The sequence below is a fragment of the Paramormyrops kingsleyae genome, chromosome 8, assembly GCF_048594095.1.
Source record: "Paramormyrops kingsleyae isolate MSU_618 chromosome 8, PKINGS_0.4, whole genome shotgun sequence".
Classification (NCBI taxonomy): Eukaryota; Metazoa; Chordata; class Actinopteri; order Osteoglossiformes; family Mormyridae; genus Paramormyrops; species Paramormyrops kingsleyae.
The window spans coordinates 16,494,596-16,518,789 of NC_132804.1; the positions used below are offsets into that span (position 1 = coordinate 16,494,596).

The 24,194-nt window shown below is 44.9% G+C and overlaps 1 protein-coding gene and 2 non-coding genes across 12 annotated transcripts; 2 read left to right on the forward strand and 1 right to left on the reverse strand.

The window, feature by feature from the left end:
- Positions 1-346: 346 nt before the first annotated feature.
- Positions 347-16,955, reverse strand: LOC140592273 (uncharacterized). Of its 10 annotated transcripts, none has more exons than XM_072715316.1 (7): positions 15,435-16,955; positions 9,994-10,072; positions 4,395-4,523; positions 1,667-2,205; positions 1,493-1,580; positions 1,190-1,323; positions 347-1,087 (listed from the first exon to the last, which is right to left on the reverse strand). In XM_072715316.1, the coding sequence occupies exons 3-6, from the start codon at positions 4,399-4,401 to the stop codon at positions 1,199-1,201; spliced, it is 759 nt and encodes a 252-aa protein (XP_072571417.1). In that variant the 5' UTR covers positions 4,402-4,523; positions 9,994-10,072; positions 15,435-16,955; the 3' UTR covers positions 347-1,087; positions 1,190-1,198. The 10 variants fall into 10 exon arrangements, 5 of the variants coding, with proteins under 5 accessions (XP_072571417.1, XP_072571416.1, XP_072571415.1 ...); XM_072715315.1 differs by having other exon boundaries at positions 9,994-10,076; positions 12,768-16,951; XM_072715314.1 differs by having other exon boundaries at positions 12,758-16,951.
- LOC140592383 (5S ribosomal RNA) lies at positions 3,781-3,899 on the forward strand. The gene has a single exon (XR_011992781.1). It is a non-coding gene; the product is annotated as a 5S ribosomal RNA (ribosomal RNA).
- A 4,244-nt stretch (positions 16,956-21,199) lies between the features above and the next one.
- Positions 21,200-21,318, forward strand: LOC140592384 (5S ribosomal RNA). The gene has a single exon (XR_011992782.1). It is a non-coding gene; the product is annotated as a 5S ribosomal RNA (ribosomal RNA).
- Positions 21,319-24,194: the final 2,876 nt, after the last annotated feature.

A 24,194-nucleotide genomic window follows, 5' to 3' on the forward strand; every position in this document is an offset into this window, starting at 1 on the left:
ATACAGTATTTACTTGTGCTCTGGTTACCAGTAACTCAGGTATTTACTTGTGCTCTGGTTACCAGGTTGACCTTGGCTGATTCTCAGGGGGCTTGCTTGACGATTCTGGAGGCATCTCTTTGCAGGCATCGAGGCATCATACCAAAGGGTTGACATTGCACAGTTACTTTATTTTAACACAACTTTGCAAACACCAAGTAAAAGTCACAGACACTTTCAAATTCTAGATTTGTTTTATTAATATTACACTTAAGTTGTATCAAATGGAATTTATAAATCATAAACAAGAATATAAATAAAATAATAAATAATGTATCAACAAATTGTATCAACAGCGGGTATAAAATCTGAAAATTGAATTAATATTATATATTAATGTTGATCAATATTATATAGTATCAGTAAAATATTATTTATAAGTAAAAATACATATTATAAATATACAAATATAACATAATAAATATTGTATTAAAAAAATTTTAAACAGCAGGTATAAAATTTGAAAACAGAGACATATAATAGCCAGTTTTTCTTTGTATTCAGAAGTGCCCAAAGTGTCCAGGCATGAGAACAGGAGAGGGAACAGGAACAGACAAGTTAGGATTAGAGGTGTCAGTTGTTTTTCCTCTTCTCCAGTTCCTTGTCCACCACACTTTTAAAGTGCTCAAAACATGTATACACTACACCTTCAAAACCAGATGTGGTTGATTTATTAGTAGTAGGACAATACGTAAAAATGTTCTGGCTGCTTCCAGCCGATTTGTCCTTTGAAGGTGTGTACCTCTTCCGTTGGCCACCGCATTGAGGTACCTGGCAAGCCCCACAGGGCCTCTGGGATTTACTGGGCATGATTGGTTTGATGGTGGGTGCAGGGGATGGTAAAACAGGGACAAAGGCCTGAGTGCAAGACGGCCCAGTAAATTGAATTGATGGAGCCTGTGGCTGTGCTGGAACCACCAGAAGCACCGGTGCTGCTGAAACTGTGGGTGGCACGTAGGAGGCGGCGACAGCAGGCTTTCACTGGATGGGCCGGTCTGAAGGCCCTGTCTCTAGCTTGGACTTGGGCTCTGGCTCTTCAAAGTCCAACCTGTAAATGTATTGAACACAGAGGAGATCATGAGTATTCATTTATGTGCATTAACCCTTTGCTCTCCTCACAATACATAAATGAAACACTTGAAAAACTTACCTCCGCTTCTCACCATGCCTTTTCCCAGCGACATGGTGAAGCTGCTCGTACTGCACTTGAGGTCTCTCTGGTGGTGGCAGTGACGACGGCAGAGCAGGAGCTTCGGGCAGCGGAAGACTCGTCCAGGAGATTTTCTGCAAAACACACACACACACACACACACACACAAAGTATTAAGTGCATTGCTTTAATTATAATAATGAACTCACATGATGACACAAGCAAAAAACATCAAGTCTTAGTAGCTCTACTAGTGATACAATGGTCATTACATAGTTATGACATATATGAGCATTCTATTACCTGCAGCAGCCAACAGCTCAGCATCACTGGCATAGTTAGCGTCATGCTGGAACTGGGAGACAGAAGACTCAGACTTTGATGCCTGTTTCTGAAAAAAAATAAGTAACTGTAAGATACACACACCAATGCTGATTGTTGCTCAACATAGGTCAAAAGATAGCCCAGTTATCTTACCTTCAACTTCTTGTCTAGATGACATCTGACAGAGGGGAAGTCTCGCACATACTCCAGCATGCGCTCCTTTTGCCACTTCAGATGATCATTCTGCTCACCCTTCTGGCAATACTCGCCGAGCAACCACACGACCCAGCCAACATCATTTTCCAGCAGCCACCTGAATGACTGCCCAGCATACTTTCCAAAGGTGTGGACTAGCTGGCCTTTCCACATCTCTCCTCCAGCTTTTTTGGCAAAAGCCTCTGCCTTTGCAGCATCCAGCCAGGTTGGGTCCTCCACCTTGTTGGGGGCCTCTGCCACAGCCTTGGCAGCAGCTGTGCACTGCAGCCAGGCCTCTCCCTGCCTGTAGAGATGGATGCGGGGGTATTGATGCTGCTTCAAATGCAGGTGGAGGTTGGGTTTGGTGCTGAAACTCTTCCCACACACGCCACAGTCATGCTCCTTTGGAGTATGAATCTTCATGTGGCGAGTGAGGTTCGACTTCTCTGTGAAGTTCTTGTCGCACACCTCGCATTTGTGGTGGTCCATGTTGATAACTGGATGTTGGTAATGTGGTACAATAAAACATAATATGAGTTATTGATCTCTGTTAATCCAATTTTCCAATATGTTGCTATGCCAAAACAAATATTTAGTCCCATCTTTGGTAGCTCATTTAAAATCAGTAAATCACTTTATGTAGGATAAGGTTTAAAGCTGAAGCAGATAGCCATCCTCCTCCCCTCTCCCGTTACACACACACACACACACACACACACACACACACACACTCGCGCGCGCACGCACGCACACACACACACTCGCGCGCGCACACACACAAATAGTTATTTGTATAATTACAGCCTTGTAGATTGACAAACGTGCTTCTATGTGATAGAATACGCATAGCAATCAGCTACATACAACTAGACAAAGTTGTCACACAAACAAGCCAGTAAACGATAGCAGCAGCTAGTCGACAGTTTCCAGAGAAATCTTTTGTCAAAATCAGCACAGCTATACACGCCAAACACCTGTCTTGTAAAAACAGCTAAAAATGATGAAGGAGAGTAATTTACCGCTGAGAGAGTATATTCCTAAGTGAGACGAAATTACCGCCGATCGCTGACTCAATTGGGAATGCTCAACCATTGGTCTGTTGAGAATGCTCAACCATTGGCCAGTTGAGCCAGGCCAATGGTTGAGCGCTGTTGAGGACGAGCCTCGCTCAATGATTGGTGTTGCCGCGATCAACTTTGCTCAACATCGCTCAACCATTGGCCGGTTGAGCAGAGGATAGGGACTTGGAGGAGAAATCGCCTGGGAATACCAGGTGCTGTAAGCTTTTTTTTTTTTCCCCTTTTGCTTTACCCAGGGGGCGCCCATTCCCCTCACAAATGTAAACTGCTCAGCCCAACCCTTCATATTACAAATTATTCTTAATAAGAAATCACCAAGTTTTACACACATCTTATGCTCATTAATTATATGACTGGTGCAAAGCCCACCGCTTTCTACTCCATTTTCAAAACCATTGTAAATGATAGCCTATACTTCCTGAGCCCAATTTCATGTGTATGGCACTGGAGTACAAAGATGGATATTGGCTGGAAAACTATCAGCGGATCGAAGAAACCGTCGGGGGTGTACAGTCATAAGTATTTGAACGTGTGCATTTCTAAAAGTGATCCGGCTGTAGTACGGATTTGTTGTAAGCAGCTCACTGCGTTTTGAGCGTGGTGGACACGTGATCAAGCGGCTACTAGGAGAGTAAAGTGGGTAATTTTCAGGGGCGGATGAGTTGTGCCTGTTGCCGGTGTTGATAAAGTCGGGTCCCTAATAGAGGCATGCAGAGTAATGTTTGCTCACTGGCACATGCGGCGATTTAATCTGTCGGACAGCGAAAAGGAATAAAGCGAAGGAATCTAGCTGACCTGGTAAAAACGGAGAAGTCGATGGAGACAGCCGACTGAGGAGTTTGGCGAAGGATTGGGAGGGGCGAGTGCTAATTGGACGGGGGGGGGGCAGCAGAGTCGGACAGGTTAAAAACAATTGAGAGCAGGGTGTGTGACGTCTGCAAGCGGTATATAGATGTGTCACCTACAAAAGGGCTCATTTCAGGAGCTGTATTCGCTTACGGCCATACCACCCTGAAAACGCCCGATCTCGTCCGATCTCGGAAGCTAAGCAGGGTCAGGCCTGGTTAGTACTTGGATGGGAGACCGCCTGGGAATACCAGGTGCTGTAAGCTTTTTTTTTTTTTTCCCCTTTTGCTTTACCCAGGGGGCGCCCATTCCCCTCACAAATGTAAACTGCTCAGCCCAACCCTTCATATTACAAATTATTCTTAATAAGAAATCACCAAGTTTTACACACATCTTATGCTCATTAATTATATGACTGGTGCAAAGCCCACCGCTTTCTACTCCATTTTCAAAACCATTGTAAATGATAGCCTATACTTCCTGAGCCCAATTTCATGTGTATGGCACTGGAGTACAAAGATGGATATTGGCTGGAAACCTATCAGCGGATCGAAGAAACCGTCGGGGGTGTACAGTCATAAGTATATGAACGTGTGCATTTCTAAAACTGCTTGCCAGTATTCGCTGCTTAACCTATCAAACTACTATTATTAACATGATTAAATCATAACGTACTTTGTACATCTAAAATGTTGAAACGTGTCACAAACTGCACAGTTTTATATCAGCAATCTAAAACATAACACAAGACTGAAACTTACCGTACATCTTCACCCAGAATTTCTTTCTTTTCTTTTCTGGCTTAATCTCTAGCTTTTCAGGTTCTTCCACAACCTCATCATCTCTGCCTTTGCCTTAGTCTGTTTCATGACCTCCTGCATCATCTCTGCCTTTGCCGTAGTCTGTTTCATGACCTCCTGCATCATCTCTGCCTTTGCCTTAGTCTGTTTCATGACCTCCTGCATCATCTCTGCCTTTGCCGTAGTCTGTTTCATCTCCTCCTGCATCACCTGCCTCTGCCTTAATCTGTTTCATCTCCTCCTTCATCATCTGCCTCTGCCTTAATCTGGTCCTCCACTGCTTTTCCTCCACTTCCTCCTGCAGCACCATTCATGTCTGTTACACCCGAAAGGTCTGCCAAGGCTCCCTCGATCTCAGCCTGTATGATTTTGATTGCTGCTAGCATCTCGTCAAAGTCTTCCAAGACTGCCTCGATCTCTGCTCGCAGCTCCTCCACCCTCGCTTTATCTTCCACCAGTGGCTCACTCACTTTGATCTCCTCCTCTACTGCTCTTATGTCTCCCTCAGTCTCTCTCTCCACCTCAGCGTGCTTTTCCTCTTGCTCCTTCACATCAGCTTTTGCTTTTTCTTGTTTTGTTCCTTTCTTCTTTTTGGCAAAGGCAAACAGCTTCGCCCAGAATGTCTTTCTCTTCTTTTCTGGCTTAATCTCTTTCTTTTCGGGTTCTTCCGCAGCCTCATCGGCCACCACTGCGGGTCTAAAGCAGGAGAAAAAGGAGCACTTCATCTTTAGAGGCATGTCGTTCAAAGTCTGATCTGTTCTGAAGTGAAGCAAGTGCTTATATAACATTTCTGAGTTCCGGAATCCTGACACAGCGCTTGTCATCGTAATGTTTACCTTCAAAATTCTACGTGAAAACCTCCCATGTTGCACTTCTTCTGTAGTTTCATTCCTTATTAAACAGCTTTGTTTTGTACAGTAACAGCACATATTATTATTTAGCAAGTAGTGGTACCTGCAGAAATGTTTGCTTATGGTAGTGATCTGGGGCCAGTTATATTGTCTCGTCTGTGGTTCTGTCATGACAAATTCCCGCCGCCTGCGACGTATCCCTCAGCTGTTAGACCTATGATGCAATCGCGATGATGTAGTTTCAAGGCACCCCGACAGTTTCAAGATACCCCAAATGTTTCAAATTCACCGTTAGTGCTGAGCGATACGTCATTGGCGGAAGGAATTTGGCAGTTGGAAGATATTTGGCATGACAGTTCCACTTAGAAACAGCACATTATCACTGGTGGACTGTTACGATGTACAGTTTTTCAGAACTTTTCCTAAGTACATTTTCTCTAATATCTGTGCTTTACTTGAGTATCGGTTTTCTTTTGGAATCCTATGACTTTTACTCCGCTATGTTTGAAAGACAAATATGATCCTTTTGACTCCACTACATTTCTATGAATGTTCTTATTACTCAATACAGTAAAATCCCGTTATAGTGGACTCGCTTATAACGGAATATCGTCTATAAACAATTTGATCCCAAGGACCGCTTTTGGCTGTAGTTCTGTTCGGCTATAACGGACATGCAGCTCCGCCTACAAGGCGCGTGGTGTGCCTGTGGTGTGCCTGTGTTCTGACGAGTTGAGCTCAACTATCGAGACGTGCTATCGACTGTATCGAGCCTTTTTGCGCATGTGCAGTTCCATCGTTTTGAGATTGGGATTAGGTTTTAGGGGTTAAGGTAAGGGTTTTAGGGGTTTTTGGGGGGTTAGGGTTAGGGCTATCGATTAGCACTACGGTAGCCTAACTCGACAAAGTAGCTCAACTAGTCAGAACACCGGTGATATCCGGCGCAGATACGTAGTCAGGATTATTAATATTCACGCATCTGGTCAGGTAAAGTTGAATTACTACATATCCAATATAATAATCTATACCACAAGTGTGTCTGCTGGGGTGTGGCATGAGTAAATGGTGTCCTGGGCATACAGGAACTCTGGATATAACGGACTGTTTTGCCAGGTCCCTTGAAGTCACTTATAACAGGATTTTACTGTACTTTGAAGCATAGCTGTCGTGCCCCGATCGTGCTGATCCTTTTGTGTGCCATGCCCCCTCATTAACCCCGTGTTTTTAGCCATTTCTACTTGTGATAATTACTGTGGTGTATATAAGCCCGTGTCTGAGTGCTTTTCCTGAGTCCGGTCATTGACGTCGTTTTATGTTTCCGATTGTTTCTGTGCCGAATAAACCCCGTGTTCACTCGGTTTCCCCGGCTCGTGTGCTGTTTCCCCGCTCCGTGCCAGCGTATTCAAGGCCATAGCTTTCAAGTCAGCAGATGAATTTTCTTTGCTAAAATGTTATAAAGGCATAGGAGTGTAATTGATGTGATTTTTTCGTTTTCTGAGGAAGTTGTATCTACAGCAATTCCACAGTCTGCCTGTTGCACGCCCAGTGTTTCCCATAGGCTTACAGCTTGGGGGGGGCAGACGAACACCGACAGGATTCATGGTGTTCATGTGTTTCTTTTAATGACAGCAGTTAATATAACAACTGAACTACACATCGAAACATTTCGTTTTATGACAATTATCCACAAAGTGTGCCGGTTTTGTCACTGCAGTGTATTTTCCTGGGCTTCTGGAAGAACATTTCTAGAGCCTCTTGATATGGGAAGTCAGAAACGTCTGGCCCATTTATTGAGATCCTGACCTGCAAATACATTAACTGTTAGGCTTTAAAAGTGATAGCTGATAGCTTAAAATAGTGCTCACCTGTGTGTGCGCGCACGTCTCTGTGCACGCGCATCGGGGCGGAACTCCGCCATGCGCGATAGAGAGCGGAGGAGAATTGTAAACGCCTGAGACAAAAATGACAAACTTGTGTAAATAAGATAAATAACATAAGGCTATTTAGTTTGTTTAATAAAATACAATGTATAGACCTGTTCTATAGGAAAGGTAACCTTAATGACTTCTATTGTGATCTGGTGCTATATTGAAAATAAAATTAACTTGACCTTCAAGGGGGGGTGAGAGGTGCTGTTGGGGGTGGACGGGGCGCCCCCCTAATATAATGGTAGGGGGACCACTGATGCCTATGCATGAATGCGCACACACACACTGGCAGAGCTGTTTCAGAATGCTACCAAACATTACTGGCATTGTGTTGTGAATACAGCCCCCTCTCATCCAAATAAAAAGACCATTCTCTTCATCTTTTAACCCTTTATTGATAGATTATAAATATAACTCATGGTTAATACATTCAGCTTCCTTTGCCTCTTCTTTCATCTCCTCCTGCATCATCTGCCTCTGCCTTAATCTGTTTCATGCCCTCCTGCATCATCTGCCTTAATCTGTTTCATGTCCTCCTGCATCATCTCTGCCTTAATCTGTTTCATGTCCTCCTGCATCATCTCTGCCTCTGCCTTAATCTGTTTCATGTCCTCCTGCATCATCTCTGCCTTTGCCTTAATCTGTTTCATGTCCTCCTGCATCATCTCTGCCTCTGCCTTAATCTGTTTCATGTCCTCCTGCATCATCTGCCTCTGCCTTAATCTGTTTCATGTCCTCCTGCATCATCTCTGCCTTAATCTGTTTCATGTCCTCCTGCATCATCTCTGCCTTAATCTGTTTCATGTCCTCCTGCATCATCTCTGCCTCTGCCTTAATTTGGTCCTCCACTGCTTTTCCACCACTTCCTCCTGCAGCACCCAATACCATCCAAATGCAACGCCGCAGCGCCGCACTTCTGGGCCTGCAGTCGGAAGCCAGCAGTGTTGTGCCGGAAGTTACATCGCCGCTGTATTAGGCGCAAGTTTCGTCGCTGCGGTTTCAGAAGGGCAAATTTCTAGTCTTGTACGCCACTATTGTAACCCATGATCTGAGTAGAAAATTATAGTATACTACATTATGGTATTACTATACTATATTATATATTATAGAGATAGTGGAAAATGGTATTATACGGATAGCCGTTACTTCTGTTCAAAACAGTCCTGTAGAAAAGTCTTGAAAGTCAGTTTCGTTCCTTTTTAAGATACAGCATGCATATAAATCTAAATTTAGTGAACGTGTAAACTTTTTTTATCGGATGCAATTCTAACAGCAAAGACAGGTCCATCTACAGCCCATAAGTAGAAGCATAGCTGCTATGCACAAAGGGAAAGACCACAAAATAATATTAAAAACCTATGTCAAAAATGTCTTCCTCTAATAAACCTGCTCTTTGGAGTACTTTAGAAAATGATTGTCAGTAATCAGTTCCTTAAAACTTCCCTATATCTAAGATAAAAATCTTAGCTGTTAATTAGAAACATCCAGAAAACCTTTTCTTAACAAAATGAATCTGAAATGAATGTTCATAAAGGCTCCACAAAGTCCTGCTTTTAGCTTGTTATTGTAGAAAAACCTGAAGCAACTAGATGATTAGATGGAAGTGCCTGTAGGACAGACTGGTCTGTCTTTGAGAACATGGTACCAAATGACACAAAGAGAGCATCAAAACCCAGACTTGAGCAGAGGACTGGAGTCCTGTATTAGGCATGACTATTCTCTGTTTCAACTATTTAATGTAAAGGGTAAGCTCACCCCAAAATTATAGGAATCACCGTAATGATTTAGTAAAACAATTTAAAACTTAAAGCTCTATTTAATTTTTTGTTTTTTTAATTTGGCTTTGTAAAGGCATAAAAATAAACTAACTAATATGACCTCAAAACTAAGATCAATATTTCAAATGAAGGGGCAGATGCAATAAGATTGCAACAAATTATATTTTATTGAAAACAAAAACGGTTCTTTGCCCTCGATGCTTGGGGAACCGTAAAGCTTCTGCTCAGCTCTCCTCATAGCGTGGCTGGACGGCCTAATCCACCTCTGTGGATTGTGAAACCTACAAGAAAATACATAACATATAATGTGCAGTAATGCTGTGTAAAACAGTGTTCCAAGAATGTGTTCAACTTTGCATATATATATTGAACAACACATCTTAACAAAGTATGACTCACCTTCATGGACAACAGCCCCTTGTTAAAGTGAGTTTTCAACATTTTGTGCACTGGTTCAGCTGTGGAACGCACTGCCCTTTCTGAAACGTGATGTGCTTCTAAAATAAAGACAAAAGGCACAATGCAAAACTGCCATTCTTTCTTTACAACATGAGCAAAATATTTTCATAGCCATTTAGTGGCAATAAATTGGCAAACGTCGATGGCCCGTTTACAAATAAAGGGAATCTTTAATCTAATATGCTTCCACATTAGCCTGCAAGATAGCATAAAAAACGCTTGCCAGTATTCGCTGCTTAACCTATCAAACTACTATTATTAACATGATTAAATCATAACGTACTTTGTACATCTAAAATGTTGAAACGTGTCACAAACTGCACAGTTTTATATCAGCAATCTAAAACGTAACACAAGACTGAAACTTACCGTACATCTTCACCCACAATTTCTTTCTTTTCTTTTCTGGCTTAATCTCGAGCTTTTCAGGTTCTTCCACAAGCTCATCATCTCTGCCTTTGCCTTAAACTGTTTCATGTGTCCTCCTGCATCATCTCTGCCTTTGCCTTAGTCTGTTTCATGTGTCCTCCTGCATCATCTCTGCCTTTGCCTTAGTCTGTTTCATCTCCTCCTTCATCATCTGCCTCTGCCTCTGCCTTAGTCTGTTTCATCTCCTTCATCATCTGCCTCTGCCTTAATCTGGTCCTCCACTGCTTTTCCTCCACTTCCTCCTGCAGCACCAGTCATGTCTGTTCCACCCAAAAGGTCCGCCAAGATTGCCTCGATCTCAGCCTGTATCTTTTTGATTGCTGCTTGCGTCTCGTCAATGTCTTCCGAGACTGCCTCGATCTCTGCTCGCAGCTCCTCCACCCTCGCTTTATCTTCCACCAGTGGCTCACTCACTTTGATCTCCTCCTCTACTGCTCTTATGTCTCCCTCAGTCTCTCTCTCCACCTCAGTGTGCTTTTCCTCTTGCTCCTTCACATCAGCTTTTGCTTTTTCTTGTTTTGTTCCTTTCTTCTTTTTGGCAAAGGCAAACAGCTTCGCCCAGAATTTCTTTCTCTTCTTTTCTGGCTTAATCTCTTTCTTTTCGGGTTCTTCCGCAGCCTCATCGGCCACCACTGCGGGTCTAAAGCAGGAGAAAAAGGAGCACTTCATCTTTAGAGGCATGTCGTTCAAAGTCTGATCTGTTCTGAAGTGAAGCAAGTGCTTATATAACATTTCTGAGTTCCGGAATCCTGACACAGCGCTTGTCATCGTAATGTTTACCTTCAAAATTCTATGTGAAAACCTCCCATGTTGCACTTCTTCTGTAGTTTCATTCCTTATTAAACAGCTTTTGTTTTGTACAGTAACAGCACATATTATTGTTTAGCAAGTAGTGGTACCTGCAGAAATGTTTGCTTATGGTAGTGATCGGCGGCCAGTTATATTGTCTCTTCTGTGGTTCTGTCATGCCAAATTCCTGCCACCTTTGACGTTTCGCTCAACTGTTGGACTGATGATGCAGATTCAAGGCACCCCGTAAATTTCAAGGTACCCAGAAAGTTTCAGATTCACCCTTACTGCTGAGCGATACGTCATAGGCTGAAGGAATTTGGCAGGTGGAAGATATTTGGCATGACAGTTCCACTTAGAAAGCAGCGCATCATCACTGGTGGACAGTTAGGATGTACAGTTTTTCAGAACTTTTCCTAAGTACATTTTTTTCTAATATCTCTGCTTTACTTGAGTATCGGTTTTCTTTTTGAATCCTATGACTTTTACTCCACTATGTTTGAAAGACAAATATGGTCCTTTTGACTCCACTCTATGAATGTTCTTATTACTCAACACTTTGAAGCATAGCTTTGAAGTCAGCAGATGAATTTTCTTTTCTAAAATGCAATAGACCATAGTGTCTTGGTGACGGGAGAAAAACCAATCACAGTAAACTACCCCTGATCTGTCAATCATGTTGCTGTTGGGCAGTCATAGAGTTAGAGGAGTGTAACTGGATTAATTGTTTTATTTATTTTTTATTTTCTGAGGAAGTTGTATCTACAGCAGTTCCACAGTCTGCCTTTTGCATGCCTATGCATGAATGTACACACTCACTGGCAGAGCTGTGTCAGAATGCTACCATGCCGTTGGATGTAGATGGGGTGGGTGGTCTTTAAAGTAAATGAAAATGAGAACGGCTGTCCTTTTTTCTATTCTATAGGTTATACAAGCAAGTCAGTGCATTCAGTCGGCTGTTTCAGAGGCTCTGACATTAGCTTCCGTAAATGCTGTGTGGCAACAGTACAATGATGCGAAAATGTACTTTTGAATAATTAAGTATTTTTAATATCAAGTACTGCAGTACTTTAACTGAAAATAAAAATTTGACTGAATTGAACAGCTCTTATTTTGGAGTCATATTTAAGCAGGAGCAACTTTATCTTTGACTAAAGTTCTATCCTTTACCCACCTCCTCATATTACTCCATAGCAAGCAGTAGCAGGTGCAGAAAATTTCAGTTGCGGTGGTGATTGAAGCCTGTCAACTCCGTAGGTGTAAAAACCTCATGATTTCAGTGAATTCAGGTTTTTGATTTGCGGTGTCTTACTGAGATACAATGCGCATGGAAGCTAGTTTGTTACACCTTTCAAACATTACTGGCATTATGTTGTGAATACAGCCTCCTCTCATCCAAATAAAAAGACCATTCTCTTCATCTTTTAACCCTTTATTGATAGATTATAAATATAACTTATGGTTAATACATTCAGCTTCCTTCGCCTCTTCTTTCATGTCCCCCTGCATCATCTCTGCCTCTGCCTTAATCTGTTTCATGTCCTCCTGCATCATCTGCCTCTACCTTAATCTGTTTCATGTCCTCCTGCATCATCTGCCTCTGCCTTAATCTGTTTCATGTCCTCCTGCATCATCTCTGCCTCTGCCTTAATCTGTTTCATGTCCTCCTGCATCATCTGCCTCTGCCTTAATCTGTTTCATGTCCTCCTGCATCATCTCTGCCTCTGCCTTAATCTGTTTCATGTCCTCCTGCATCATCTGCCTCTGCCTTAATCTGTTTCATGTCCTCCTGCATCATCTCTGCCTCTGCCTTAATCTGTTTCATGTCCTCCTGCATCATCTGCCTCTGCCTTAATCTGTTTCATGTCCTCCTGCATCATCTGCCTCTGCCTTAATCTGTTTCATGTCCTCCTGCATCATCTCTGCCTCTGCCTTAATCTGTTTCATGTCCTCCTGCATCATCTCTGCCTCTGCCTTAGTCTGTTTCATGACCTCCTGCATCATCTCTGCCTTTGCCGTAGTCTGTTTCATGTGTCCTCCTGCATCATCTCTGCCTTTGCCTTAGTCTGCTTCATCTCCTCCTGCATCACCTGCCTCTGCCTCTGCCTTAATCTGTTTCATCTCCTCCTTCATCATCTGCCTCTGCCTTAATCTGGTCCTCCACTGCTTTTCCTCCACTTCCTCCTGCAGCACCATTCATGTTTGTTACACCCGAAAGGTCCGCCAAGGCTCCCTCGATCTCAGCCTGTATGATTTTGATTGCTGCTAGCATCTCGTCAAAGTCTTCCAAGACTGCCTCGATCTCTGCTCGCAGCTCCTCCACCCTCGCTTTATCTTCCACCAGTGGCTCACTCACTTTGATCTCCTCCTCTACTGCTCTTATGTCTCCCTCAGTCTCTCTCTCCACCTCAGCGTGCTTTTCCTCTTGCTCCTTCACATCAGCTTTTGCTTTTTCTTGTTTTGTTCCTTTCTTCTTTTTGGCAAAGGCAAACAGCTTCGCCCAGAATTTCTTTCTCTTCTTTTCTGGCTTAATCTCTTTCTTTTCGGGTTCTTCCGCAGCCTCATCGGCCACCACTGCGGGTCTAAAGCAGGAGAAAAAGGAGCACTTCATCTTTAGAGGCATGTCGTTCAAAGTCTGATCTGTTCTGAAGTGAAGCAAGTGCTTATATAACATTTCTGAGTTCCGGAATCCTGACACAGCGCTTGTCATCGTAATGTTTACCTTCAAAATTCTATGTGAAAACCTCCCATGTTGCACTTCTTCTGTAGTTTCATTCCTTATTAAACAGCTTTTGTTTTGTACAGTAACAGCACATATTATTGTTTAGCAAGTAGTGGTACCTGCAGAAATGTTTGCTTATGGTAGTGATCGGCGGCCAGTTATATTGTCTCTTCTGTGGTTCTGTCATGCCAAATTCCTGCCACCTTTGACGTTTCGCTCAACTGTTGGACTGATGATGCAGATTCAAGGCACCCCGTTAATTTCAAGGTACCCAGAAAGTTTCAGATTCACCCTTACTGCTGAGCGATACGTCATAGGCTGAAGGAATTTGGCAGGTGGAAGATATTTGGCATGACAGTTCCACTTAGAAAGCAGCGCATCATCACTGGTGGACAGTTAGGATGTACAGTTTTTCAGAACTTTTCCTAAGTACATTTTTTTCTAATATCTCTGCTTTACTTGAGTATCGGTTTTCTTTTTGAATCCTATGACTTTTACTCCACTATGTTTGAAAGACAAATATGGTCCTTTTGACTCCACTCTATGAATGTTCTTATTACTCAACACTTTGAAGCATAGCTTTGAAGTCAGCAGATGAATTTTCTTTTCTAAAATGCAATAGACCATAGTGTCTTGGTGACGGGAGAAAAACCAATCACAGTAAACTACCCCTGATCTGTCAATCATGTTGCTGTTGGGCAGTCATAGAGGTAGAGGAGTGTAACTGGATTAATTGTTTTATTTATTTTTTATTTTCTGAGGAAGTTGTATCTACAGCAGTTCCACAGTCTGCCTTTTGCATGCCTATGCATGAATGTACACACTCACTGGCAGAGCTGTGTCAGAATGCTACCATGCCGTTGGATGTAGATGGGGTGGGTGGTCTTTAAAGTAAATGAAAATGAGAACGGCTGTCCTTTTTTCTATTCTATAGGTTATACAAGCAAGTCAGTGCATTCAGTCGGCTGTTTCAGAGGCTCTGACATTAGCTTCCGTAAATGCTGTGTGGCAACAGTACAATGATGCGAAAATGTACTTTTGAATAATTAAGTATTTTTAATATCAAGTACTGCAGTACTTTAACTGAAAATAAAAATTTGACTGAATTGAACAGCTCTTATTTTGGAGTCATATTTAAGCAGGAGCAACTTTATCTTTGACTAAAGTTCTATCCTTTACCCACCTCCTCATATTACTCCATAGCAAGCAGTAGCAGGTGCAGAAAATTTCAGTTGCGGTGGTGATTGAAGCCTGTCAACTCCGTAGGTGTAAAAACCTCATGATTTCAGTGAATTCAGGTTTTTGATTTGCGGTGTCTTACTGAGATACAATGCGCATGGAAGCTAGTTTGTTACACCTTTCAAACATTACTGGCATTATGTTGTGAATACAGCCTCCTCTCATCCAAATAAAAAGACCATTCTCTTCATCTTTTAACCCTTTATTGATAGATTATAAATATAACTCATGGTTAATACATTCAGCTTCCTTCGCCTCTTCTTTCATGTCCCCCTGCATCATCTCTGCCTCTGCCTTAATCTGTTTCATGTCCTCCTGCATCATCTGCCTCTACCTTAATCTGTTTCATGTCCTCCTGCATCATCTGCCTCTGCCTTAATCTGTTTCATGTCCTCCTGCATCATCTCTGCCTCTGCCTTAATCTGTTTCATGTCCTCCTGCATCATCTGCCTCTGCCTTAACCTGTTTCATGTCCTCCTGCATCATCTCTGCCTCTGCCTTAATCTGTTTCATGTCCTCCTGCATCATCTGCCTCTGCCTTAATCTGTTTCATGTCCTCCTGCATCATCTCTGCCTCTGCCTTAATCTGTTTCATGTCCTCCTGCATCATCTGCCTCTGCCTTAATCTGTTTCATGTCCTCCTGCATCATCTGCCTCTGCCTTAATCTGTTTCATGTCCTCCTGCATCATCTCTGCCTCTGCCTTAGTCTGTTTCATGACCTCCTGCATCATCTCTGCCTTTGCCGTAGTCTGTTTCATGTGTCCTCCTGCATCATCTCTGCCTTTGCCTTAGTCTGCTTCATCACCTGCCTCTGCCTCTGCCTTAATCTGTTTCATCTCCTCCTTCATCATCTGCCTCTGCCTTAATCTGGTCCTCCACTGCTTTTCCTCCACTTCCTCCTGCAGCACCATTCATGTTTGTTACACCCGAAAGGTCCGCCAAGGCTCCCTCGATCTCAGCCTGTATGATTTTGATTGCTGCTAGCATCTCGTCAAAGTCTTCCAAGACTGCCTCGATCTCTGCTCGCAGCTCCTCCACCCTCGCTTTATCTTCCACCAGTGGCTCACTCACTTTGATCTCCTCCTCTACTGCTCTTATGTCTCCCTCAGTCTCTCTCTCCACCTCAGCGTGCTTTTCCTCTTGCTCCTTCACATCAGCTTTTGCTTTTTCTTGTTTTGTTCCTTTCTTCTTTTTGGCAAAGGCAAACAGCTTCGCCCAGAATTTCTTTCTCTTCTTTTCTGGCTTAATCTCTTTCTTTTCGGGTTCTTCCGCAGCCTCATCGGCCACCACTGCGGGTCTAAAGCAGGAGAAAAAGGAGCACTTCATCTTTAGAGGCATGTCGTTCAAAGTCTGATCTGTTCTGAAGTGAAGCAAGTGCTTATATAACATTTCTGAGTTCCGGAATCCTGACACAGCGCTTGTCATCGTAATGTTTACCTTCAAAATTCTATGTGAAAACCTCCCATGTTGCACTTCTTCTGTAGTTTCATTCCTTATTAAACAGCTTTTGTTTTGTACAGTAACAGCACATATTATTGTTTAGCAAGTAGTGGTACCTGCAGAAATGTTTGCTTATGGTAGTGATCGGCGGCCAGTTATATTGTCTCTTCTGTGGTTCTGTCATGCCAAATTCCTGCCACCTTTGACGTTTCGCTCAACTGTTGGACTGATGATGCAGATTCAAGGCACCCCGTTAATTTCAAGGTACCCAGAAAGTTTCAGATTCACCCTTACTGCTGAGCGATACGTCATAGGCTGAAGGAATTTGGCAGGTGGAAGATATTTGGCATGACAGTTCCACTTAGAAAGCAGCGCATCATCACTGGTGGACAGTTAGGATGTACAGTTTTTCAGAACTTTTCCTAAGTACATTTTTTTCTAATATCTCTGCTTTACTTGAGTATCGGTTTTCTTTTTGAATCCTATGACTTTTACTCCACTATGTTTGAAAGACAAATATGGTCCTTTTGACTCCACTCTATGAATGTTCTTATTACTCAACACTTTGAAGCACAGCTTTGAAGTCAGCAGATGAATTTTCTTTTCTAAAATGCAATAGACCATAGTGTCTTGGTGACGGGAGAAAAACCAATCACAGTAAACTACCCCTGATCTGTCAATCATGTTGCTGTTGGGCAGTCATAGAGGTAGAGGAGTGTAACTGGATTAATTGTTTTATTTATTTTTTATTTTCTGAGGAAGTTGTATCTACAGCAGTTCCACAGTCTGCCTTTTGCATGCCTATGCATGAATGTACACACTCACTGGCAGAGCTGTGTCAGAATGCTACCATGCCGTTGGATGTAGATGGGGTGGGTGGTCTTTAAAGTAAATGAAAATGAGAACAGCTGTCCTTTTTTCTATTCTATAGGTTATACAAGCAAGTCAGTGCATTCAGTCGGCTGTTTCAGAGGCTCTGACATTAGCTTCTGTAAATGCTGTGTGGCAACAGTACAATGATGCGAAAATGTACTTTTGAATAATTAAGTATTTTTAATATCAAGTACTGCAGTACTTTAACTGAAAATAAAAATTTGACTGAATTGAACAGCTCTTATTTTGGAGTCATATTTAAGCAGGAGCAACTTTATCTTTGACTAAAGTTCTATCCTTTACCCACCTCCTCATATTACTCCATAGCAAGCAGTAGCAGGTGCAGAAAATTTCAGTTGCGGTGGTGATTGAAGCCTGTCAACTCCGTAGGTGTAAAAACCTCATGATTTCAGTGAATTCAGGTTTTTGATTTGCGGTGTCTTACTGAGATACAATGCGCATGGAAGCTAGTTTGTTACACCTTTCAAACATTACTGGCATTATGTTGTGAATACAGCCTCCTCTCATCCAAATAAAAAGACCATTCTCTTCATCTTTTAACCCTTTATTGATAGATTATAAATATAACTCATGGTTAATACATTCAGCTTCCTTCGCCTCTTCTTTCATGTCCCCCTGCATCATCTCTGCCTCTGCCTTAATCTGTTTCATGTCCTCCTGCATCATCTGCCTCTACCTTAATCTGTTTCATGTCCTCCTGCATCATCTCTGCCTCTGCCTTAATCTGTTTCATGTCCTCCTGCATCATCTGCCTCTGCCTTAATCTGTTTCATGTCCTCCTGCATCATCTGCCTCTGCCTTAATCTGTTTCATGTCCTCCTGCATCATCTCTGCCTCTGCCTTAATCTGTTTCATGTCCTCCTGCATCATCTGCCTCTGCCTTAATCTGTTTCATGTCCTCCTGCATCATCTGCCTCTGCCTTAATCTGTTTCATGTCCTCCTGCATCATCTCTGCCTCTGCCTTAGTCTGTTTCATGACCTCCTGCATCATCTCTGCCTCTGCCTTAAGTAGTCTGTTTCATGTGTCCTCCTGCATCATCTCTGCCTTTGCCTTAGTCTGCTTCATCTCCTCCTTCATCATCTGCCTCTGCCTTAATCTGGTCCTCCACTGCTTTTCCTCCACTTCCTCCTGCAGCACCATTCATGTTTGTTACACCCGAAAGGTCCGCCAAGGCTCCCTCGATCTCAGCCTGTATGATTTTGATTGCTGCTAGCATCTCGTCAAAGTCTTCCAAGACTGCCTCGATCTCTGCTCGCAGCTCCTCCACCCTCGCTTTATCTTCCACCAGTGGCTCACACACTTTGATCTCCTCCTCTACTGCTCTTATGTCTCCCTCAGTCTCTCTCTCCACCTCAGCGTGCTTTTCCTCTTGCTCCTTCACATCAGCTTTTGCTTTTTCTTGTTTTGTTCCTTTCTTCTTTTTGGCAAAGGCAAACAGCTTCGCCCAGAATTTCTTTCTCTTCTTTTCTGGCTTAATCTCTTTCTTTTCGGGTTCTTCCGCAGCCTCATCGGCCACCACTGCGGGTCTAAAGCAGGAGAAAAAGGAGCACTTCATCTTTAGAGGCATGTCGTTCAAAGTCTGATCTGTTCTGAAGTGAAGCAAGTGCTTATATAACATTTCTGAGTTCCGGAATCCTGACACAGCGCTTGTCATCGTAATGTTTACCTTCAAAATTCTATGTGAAAACCTCCCATGTTGCACTTCTTCTGTAGTTTCATTCCTTATTAAACAGCTTTTGTTTTGTACAGTAACAGCACATATTATTGTTTAGCAAGTAGTGGTACCTGCAGAAATGTTTTCTTATGGTAGTGATCGGCGGCCAGTTATATTGTCTCTTCTGTGGTTCTGTCATGCCAAATTCCTGCCACCTTTGACGTTTCGCTCAACTGTTGGACTGATGATGCAGATTCAAGGCACCCCGTTAATTTCAAGGTACCCAGAAAGTTTCAGATTCACCCTTACTGCTGAGCGATACGTCATAGGCTGAAGGAATTTGGCAGGTGGAAGATATTTGGCATGACAGTTCCACTTAGAAAGCAGCGCATCATCACTGGTGGACAGTTAGGATGTACAGTTTTTCAGAACTTTTCCTAAGTACATTTTTTTCTAATATCTCTGCTTTACTTGAGTATCGGTTTTCTTTTTGAATCCTATGACTTTTACTCCACTATGTTTGAAAGACAAATATGGTCCTTTTGACTCCACTCTATGAATGTTCTTATTACTCAACACTTTGAAGCATAGCTTTGAAGTCAGCAGATGAATTTTCTTTTCTAAAATGCAATAGACCATAGTGTCTTGGTGACGGGAGAAAAACCAATCACAGTAAACTACCCCTGATCTGTCAATCATGTTGCTGTTGGGCAGTCATAGAGGTAGAGGAGTGTAACTGGATTAATTGTTTTATTTATTTTTTATTTTCTGAGGAAGTTGTATCTACAGCAGTTCCACAGTCTGCCTTTTGCATGCCTATGCATGAATGTACACACTCACTGGCAGAGCTGTGTCAGAATGCTACCATGCCGTTGGATGTAGATGGGGTGGGTGGTCTTTAAAGTAAATGAAAATGAGAACGGCTGTCCTTTTTTCTATTCTATAGGTTATACAAGCAAGTCAGTGCATTCAGTCGGCTGTTTCAGAGGCTCTGACATTAGCTTCCGTAAATGCTGTGTGGCAACAGTACAATGATGCGAAAATGTACTTTTGAATAATTAAGTATTTTTAATATCAAGTACTGCAGTACTTTAACTGAAAATAAAAATTTGACTGAATTGAACAGCTCTTATTTTGGAGTCATATTTAAGCAGGAGCAACTTTATCTTTGACTAAAGTTCTATCCTTTACCCACCTCCTCATATTACTCCATAGCAAGCAGTAGCAGGTGCAGAAAATTTCAGTTGCGGTGGTGATTGAAGCCTGTCAACTCCGTAGGTGTAAAAACCTCATGATTTCAGTGAATTCAGGTTTTTGATTTGCGGTGTCTTACTGAGATACAATGCGCATGGAAGCTAGTTTGTTACACCTTTCAAACATTACTGGCATTATGTTGTGAATACAGCCTCCTCTCATCCAAATAAAAAGACCATTCTCTTCATCTTTTAACCCTTTATTGATAGATTATAAATATAACTCATGGTTAATACATTCAGCTTCCTTCGCCTCTTCTTTCATGTCCCCCTGCATCATCTCTGCCTCTGCCTTAATCTGTTTCATGTCCTCCTGCATCATCTGCCTCTACCTTAATCTGTTTCATGTCCTCCTGCATCATCTGCCTCTGCCTTAATCTGTTTCATGTCCTCCTGCATCATCTCTGCCTCTGCCTTAATCTGTTTCATGTCCTCCTGCATCATCTCTGCCTCTGCCTTAATCTGTTTCATGTCCTCCTGCATCATCTGCCTCTGCCTTAATCTGTTTCATGTCCTCCTGCATCATCTCTGCCTCTGCCTTAATCTGTTTCCCTTTTGCTTTACACAGGGGGCGCCCATTCCCCTCACAAATGTAAACTGCTCAGCCCAACCCTTCATATTACAAATTATTCTTAATAAGAAATCACCAAGTTTTACACACATCTTATGCTCATTAATTATATGACTGGTGCAAAGCTCACCGCTTTCTACTCCATTTTCAAAACCATTGTAAATGATAGCTTATACTTCCTGAGCCCAATTTCATGTGTATGGCACTGGAGTACAAAGATGGATATTGGCTGGAAACCTATCAGCGGATCGAAGAAACCGTCGGGGGTGTACAGTCATAAGTATATGAACGTGTGCATTTCTAAAACTGATCTGGCTGTAGTACGGATTTGTTGTAAGCAGCTCACAGCGTTTTGAGCGCGGTGGACACGTGATCAAGCGGCTACTAGGAGAGTAAAGTGGGTAATTTTGAGGGGCGGATGAGTTGTGCCTGTTGCCGGTGTTGATAAAGTCGGGTCCCTAATAGAGGCATGCAGAGTAATGTTTGCTCACTGGCACATGCGGCGATTTAATCTGTCGGACAGCAAAAAGGAATAAAGCGAAGGAATCTAGCTGACCTGGTAAAAACGGAGAAGTCGATGGAGACAGCCGACTGAGGAGTTTGGCGAAGGATTGGGAGGGGCCAGTGCTAATTGGACGGGGGGGGGGGGCAGCAGAGTCGGACAGGTTAAAAACAATTGAGAGCAGGGTGTGTGACGTCTGCAAGCGGTATATAGATGTGTCACCTACAAAAGGGCTCATTTCAGAAAGTGTATTCGCTTACGGCCATACCACCCTGAAAACGCCCGATCTCGTCCGATCTCGGAAGCTAAGCAGGGTCAGGCCTGGTTAGTACTTGGATGGGAGACCGCCTGGGAATACCAGGTGCTGTAAGCTTTTTTTTTTTCCCTTTTGCTTTACCCAGGGGGCGCCCATTCCCCTCACAAATGTAAACTGCTCAGCCCAACCCTTCATATTACAAATTATTCTTAATAAGAAATCACCAAGTTTTACACACATCTTATGCTCATTAATTATATGACTGGTGCAAAGCTCACCGCTTTCTACTCCATTTTCAAAACCATTGTAAATGATAGCTTATACTTCCTGAGCCCAATTTCATGTGTATGGCACTGGAGTACAAAGATGGATATTGGCTGGAAACCTATCAGCGGATCGAAGAAACCGTCGGGGGTGTACAGTCATAAGTATATGAACGTGTGCATTTCTAAAACTGATCTGGCTGTAGTACGGATTTGTTGTAAGCAGCTTACAGCGTTTTGAGCGCGGTGGACACGTGATCAAGCGGCTACTAGGAGAGTAAAGTGGGTAATTTTGAGGGGCGGATGAGTTGTGCCTGTTGCCGGTGTTGATAAAGTCGGGTCCCTAATAGAGGCATGCAGAGTAATTAGAATTAGGTGGTCATTGTCAACACACCACAACGAAATGTGTCCTCGTGTTTCCGGGGGGCGTGGCTGACGGCACAGTGAGCTGCGAGTTTGAAGAGAGTGGACGCTTTTTCCTTTAGCTCTGACTCTTTGGATTAGCTTTCGTTGATTCTCTGATTAGTTTGCTTAGGGTTGTGTTAGGGCTTTTTTCTAATTTCTTTTGCCCGTTTTCCCCTCGCCCCAGTTGCGCGTTAGCGCCGGGGAGGGGGAGACTAAGCACCTTCTTCTTCAGTTCGCTCAGTTTCCCCCGTTTTAGTTTGGTTCTTTATCTTTTGTTTTGCCGGCCGGCTCCGGCTTTCTCCGGGGGCCTGGTTTAGGGCTCTTTCTCCCCTTTAATTATTTGTTTTACGCACCTTGTCTACGGACGCCCCCCCCCCCCTCTCCCTTTATTCCTTTTCCCCGGTATTTCCCTTTATGGCTGTTTGTCAGCCAGCACGTCGCGTGCAGCCGAGGCTGCACGGGCGCTTGATGGAGGAGTAGGCGACACGTCAAGTGCGGCCGAGGCTGCACGGACGTTTCTCTGGTGGTGGCGTGGGGGAAGCGTTGCGTGCGGCCGAGGCTGCACGGACGCTCGCTGATTATGTAGAGGACACCGACCTGGAGCATACTGAGATGGACGTGGGTCAAAGCCTGCAGCCGGCCGGTGGGGCTGGCCAGGTGCAGGTGGACTGGGTCACGGTTGTAAGGAGCAAGTGGGCGGCTGCGGGCAAAGCTGCTGCGGCAACACCGTGGCCAGGAGCCAGTGTCGCGGCGGGGGCTGGCGGCGGTGCCTCACCGCCCGACAGCTACGCTGGGCGCGTGGCCCGCCCGAGACGGGCGCAGGCGGCAGGTGTAGGTGTGAGGGTGGGCACCGGCGTTCGTGCACGCCGACACTGGGAGCTCGGGCGAGCGAGCGGCGGACAGCTCGTCCACTCGGGCGGCCACTGTATCGGTGGATCTGACCGCCTTCGACACCGTGCCCCTCCTCGAGGTGGCTAAGGCGGTGCAGCTGCTCGTCCCGAAGGGGGCCGCGATAGGCGCGTGTCCGGTCCCGGGAGCGTGCGTAGAGTTAACATTTTCGAAGCCTGAATACGTCGAGCTCCTCGAGGGGGGACTCGTAGTGCTTGGCAAGAAGTGCCCCGTGCGCCGCCTCTGCCAGGCTGAACGCCTGCATGGTCTCATTTTTGCACTTGCCGCTCTATGTGCCTGACCGGGCGGTGGTGGATCGGCTCACAGCTTGGAGAGTCGAGCCCATCCTCCCAGTCCGCCGCCGGCTCTTGCCCGGCACGGCCATGACCGACGGTACGCGCAGCGTCCGGGTGCGGTTCCCGTAGGGCGTGGTGTCCCTCCCCTACAGCGCGAAGTTCGACACGGCTGAAGGCCCACGGCACATCCGAGTAGTACACGATAACCAGGTCAAGCTCTGCCGGATGTGCAGGCAGCCGGGGCACGTCCTGGCTCAGTGCCCTAGGTACCTCTGTCGTGTCTGTGGGGTGCAGGGGCATTACACGCGAGACTGCACTGCCGCCGGCTGCGCCGACTGCAAGAAGGCAGTCGCTCTCTGCAGCTGTCCCGCTGCACCTGGCCAGATAGGGGGATGCAGGTAAGGCGGGCTCGGGCTCTCATGTTGTGCGTGGGGCAGAGCAGTGTCGCCAGCAGGACCTGAACGCCGCCGGCTGCCTGGACCAGCACGGCCCCGGACAGGACGCCAGCGCCGACGACGGTGGGGCTGGCATGGAGGTGGCAGGCGTTGAGCACGGGGAGGACACTGGACAGCGACAGGAGAGTGGGGAGGCGTCCGTAGGGGTGGACGCTGGACAGTGGGGAGGCTGGAGCGCCCCCGGCCTAGCGAGACCAACCAGGACCTGGTGCTGGACTCGTTGGAGAATCCTCCGGAGCTGCGGAACCCCGGGAGCTGCCAGACAGCGCTGCGTCTGTCTCCTGGGGTGCACCTGACCCACAGTCACCTGCCGAGGACTCAAGACCCGCAGCTCCGGCCGCGAGAGTGCTGGGGGTAAGACTTATGCTGCCCCCCCTCCCTCCATCCCTCTCCCCGTGTGTCTGTGCCGCTCGCCTTTCTGGTCACAGCTTCCCCTGGACAGCGAGACACTGCTCCACCTCGACACCCTGGACCAGGGTGCACCCAGCATACCATCACTGGAGGTTGTCCCCCCTACTGGAGGTCGGCTGAGTAGGAACCGACTAAAGACCAAGGCCCGCGACACGCCCCGGCCCGGGGCCCTCCGGACTGCGCCTGCGGTGGAAGCGCCCCACCGGAGACCCGAGGAGCGACGGCAGTCGGCGGCAGCTGCTCTCCACGCACTGCGTGCTGCGAGCCTGGGCCCT

Bases quoted from the DNA above. Each gene is read 5' to 3' on its own strand.
- LOC140592273 (XM_072715316.1), bottom strand. The intron at 1,581-1,666 runs GTAAGATAACTG...ATTTTTTTTCAG, and splicing joins ATCTAGACAAGAAGTTGAAG to AAACAGGCATCAAAGTCTGA. The intron at 1,324-1,492 runs GTAATAGAATGC...TGTGTTTTGCAG, and splicing joins TGAGCTGTTGGCTGCTGCAG to AAAATCTCCTGGACGAGTCT.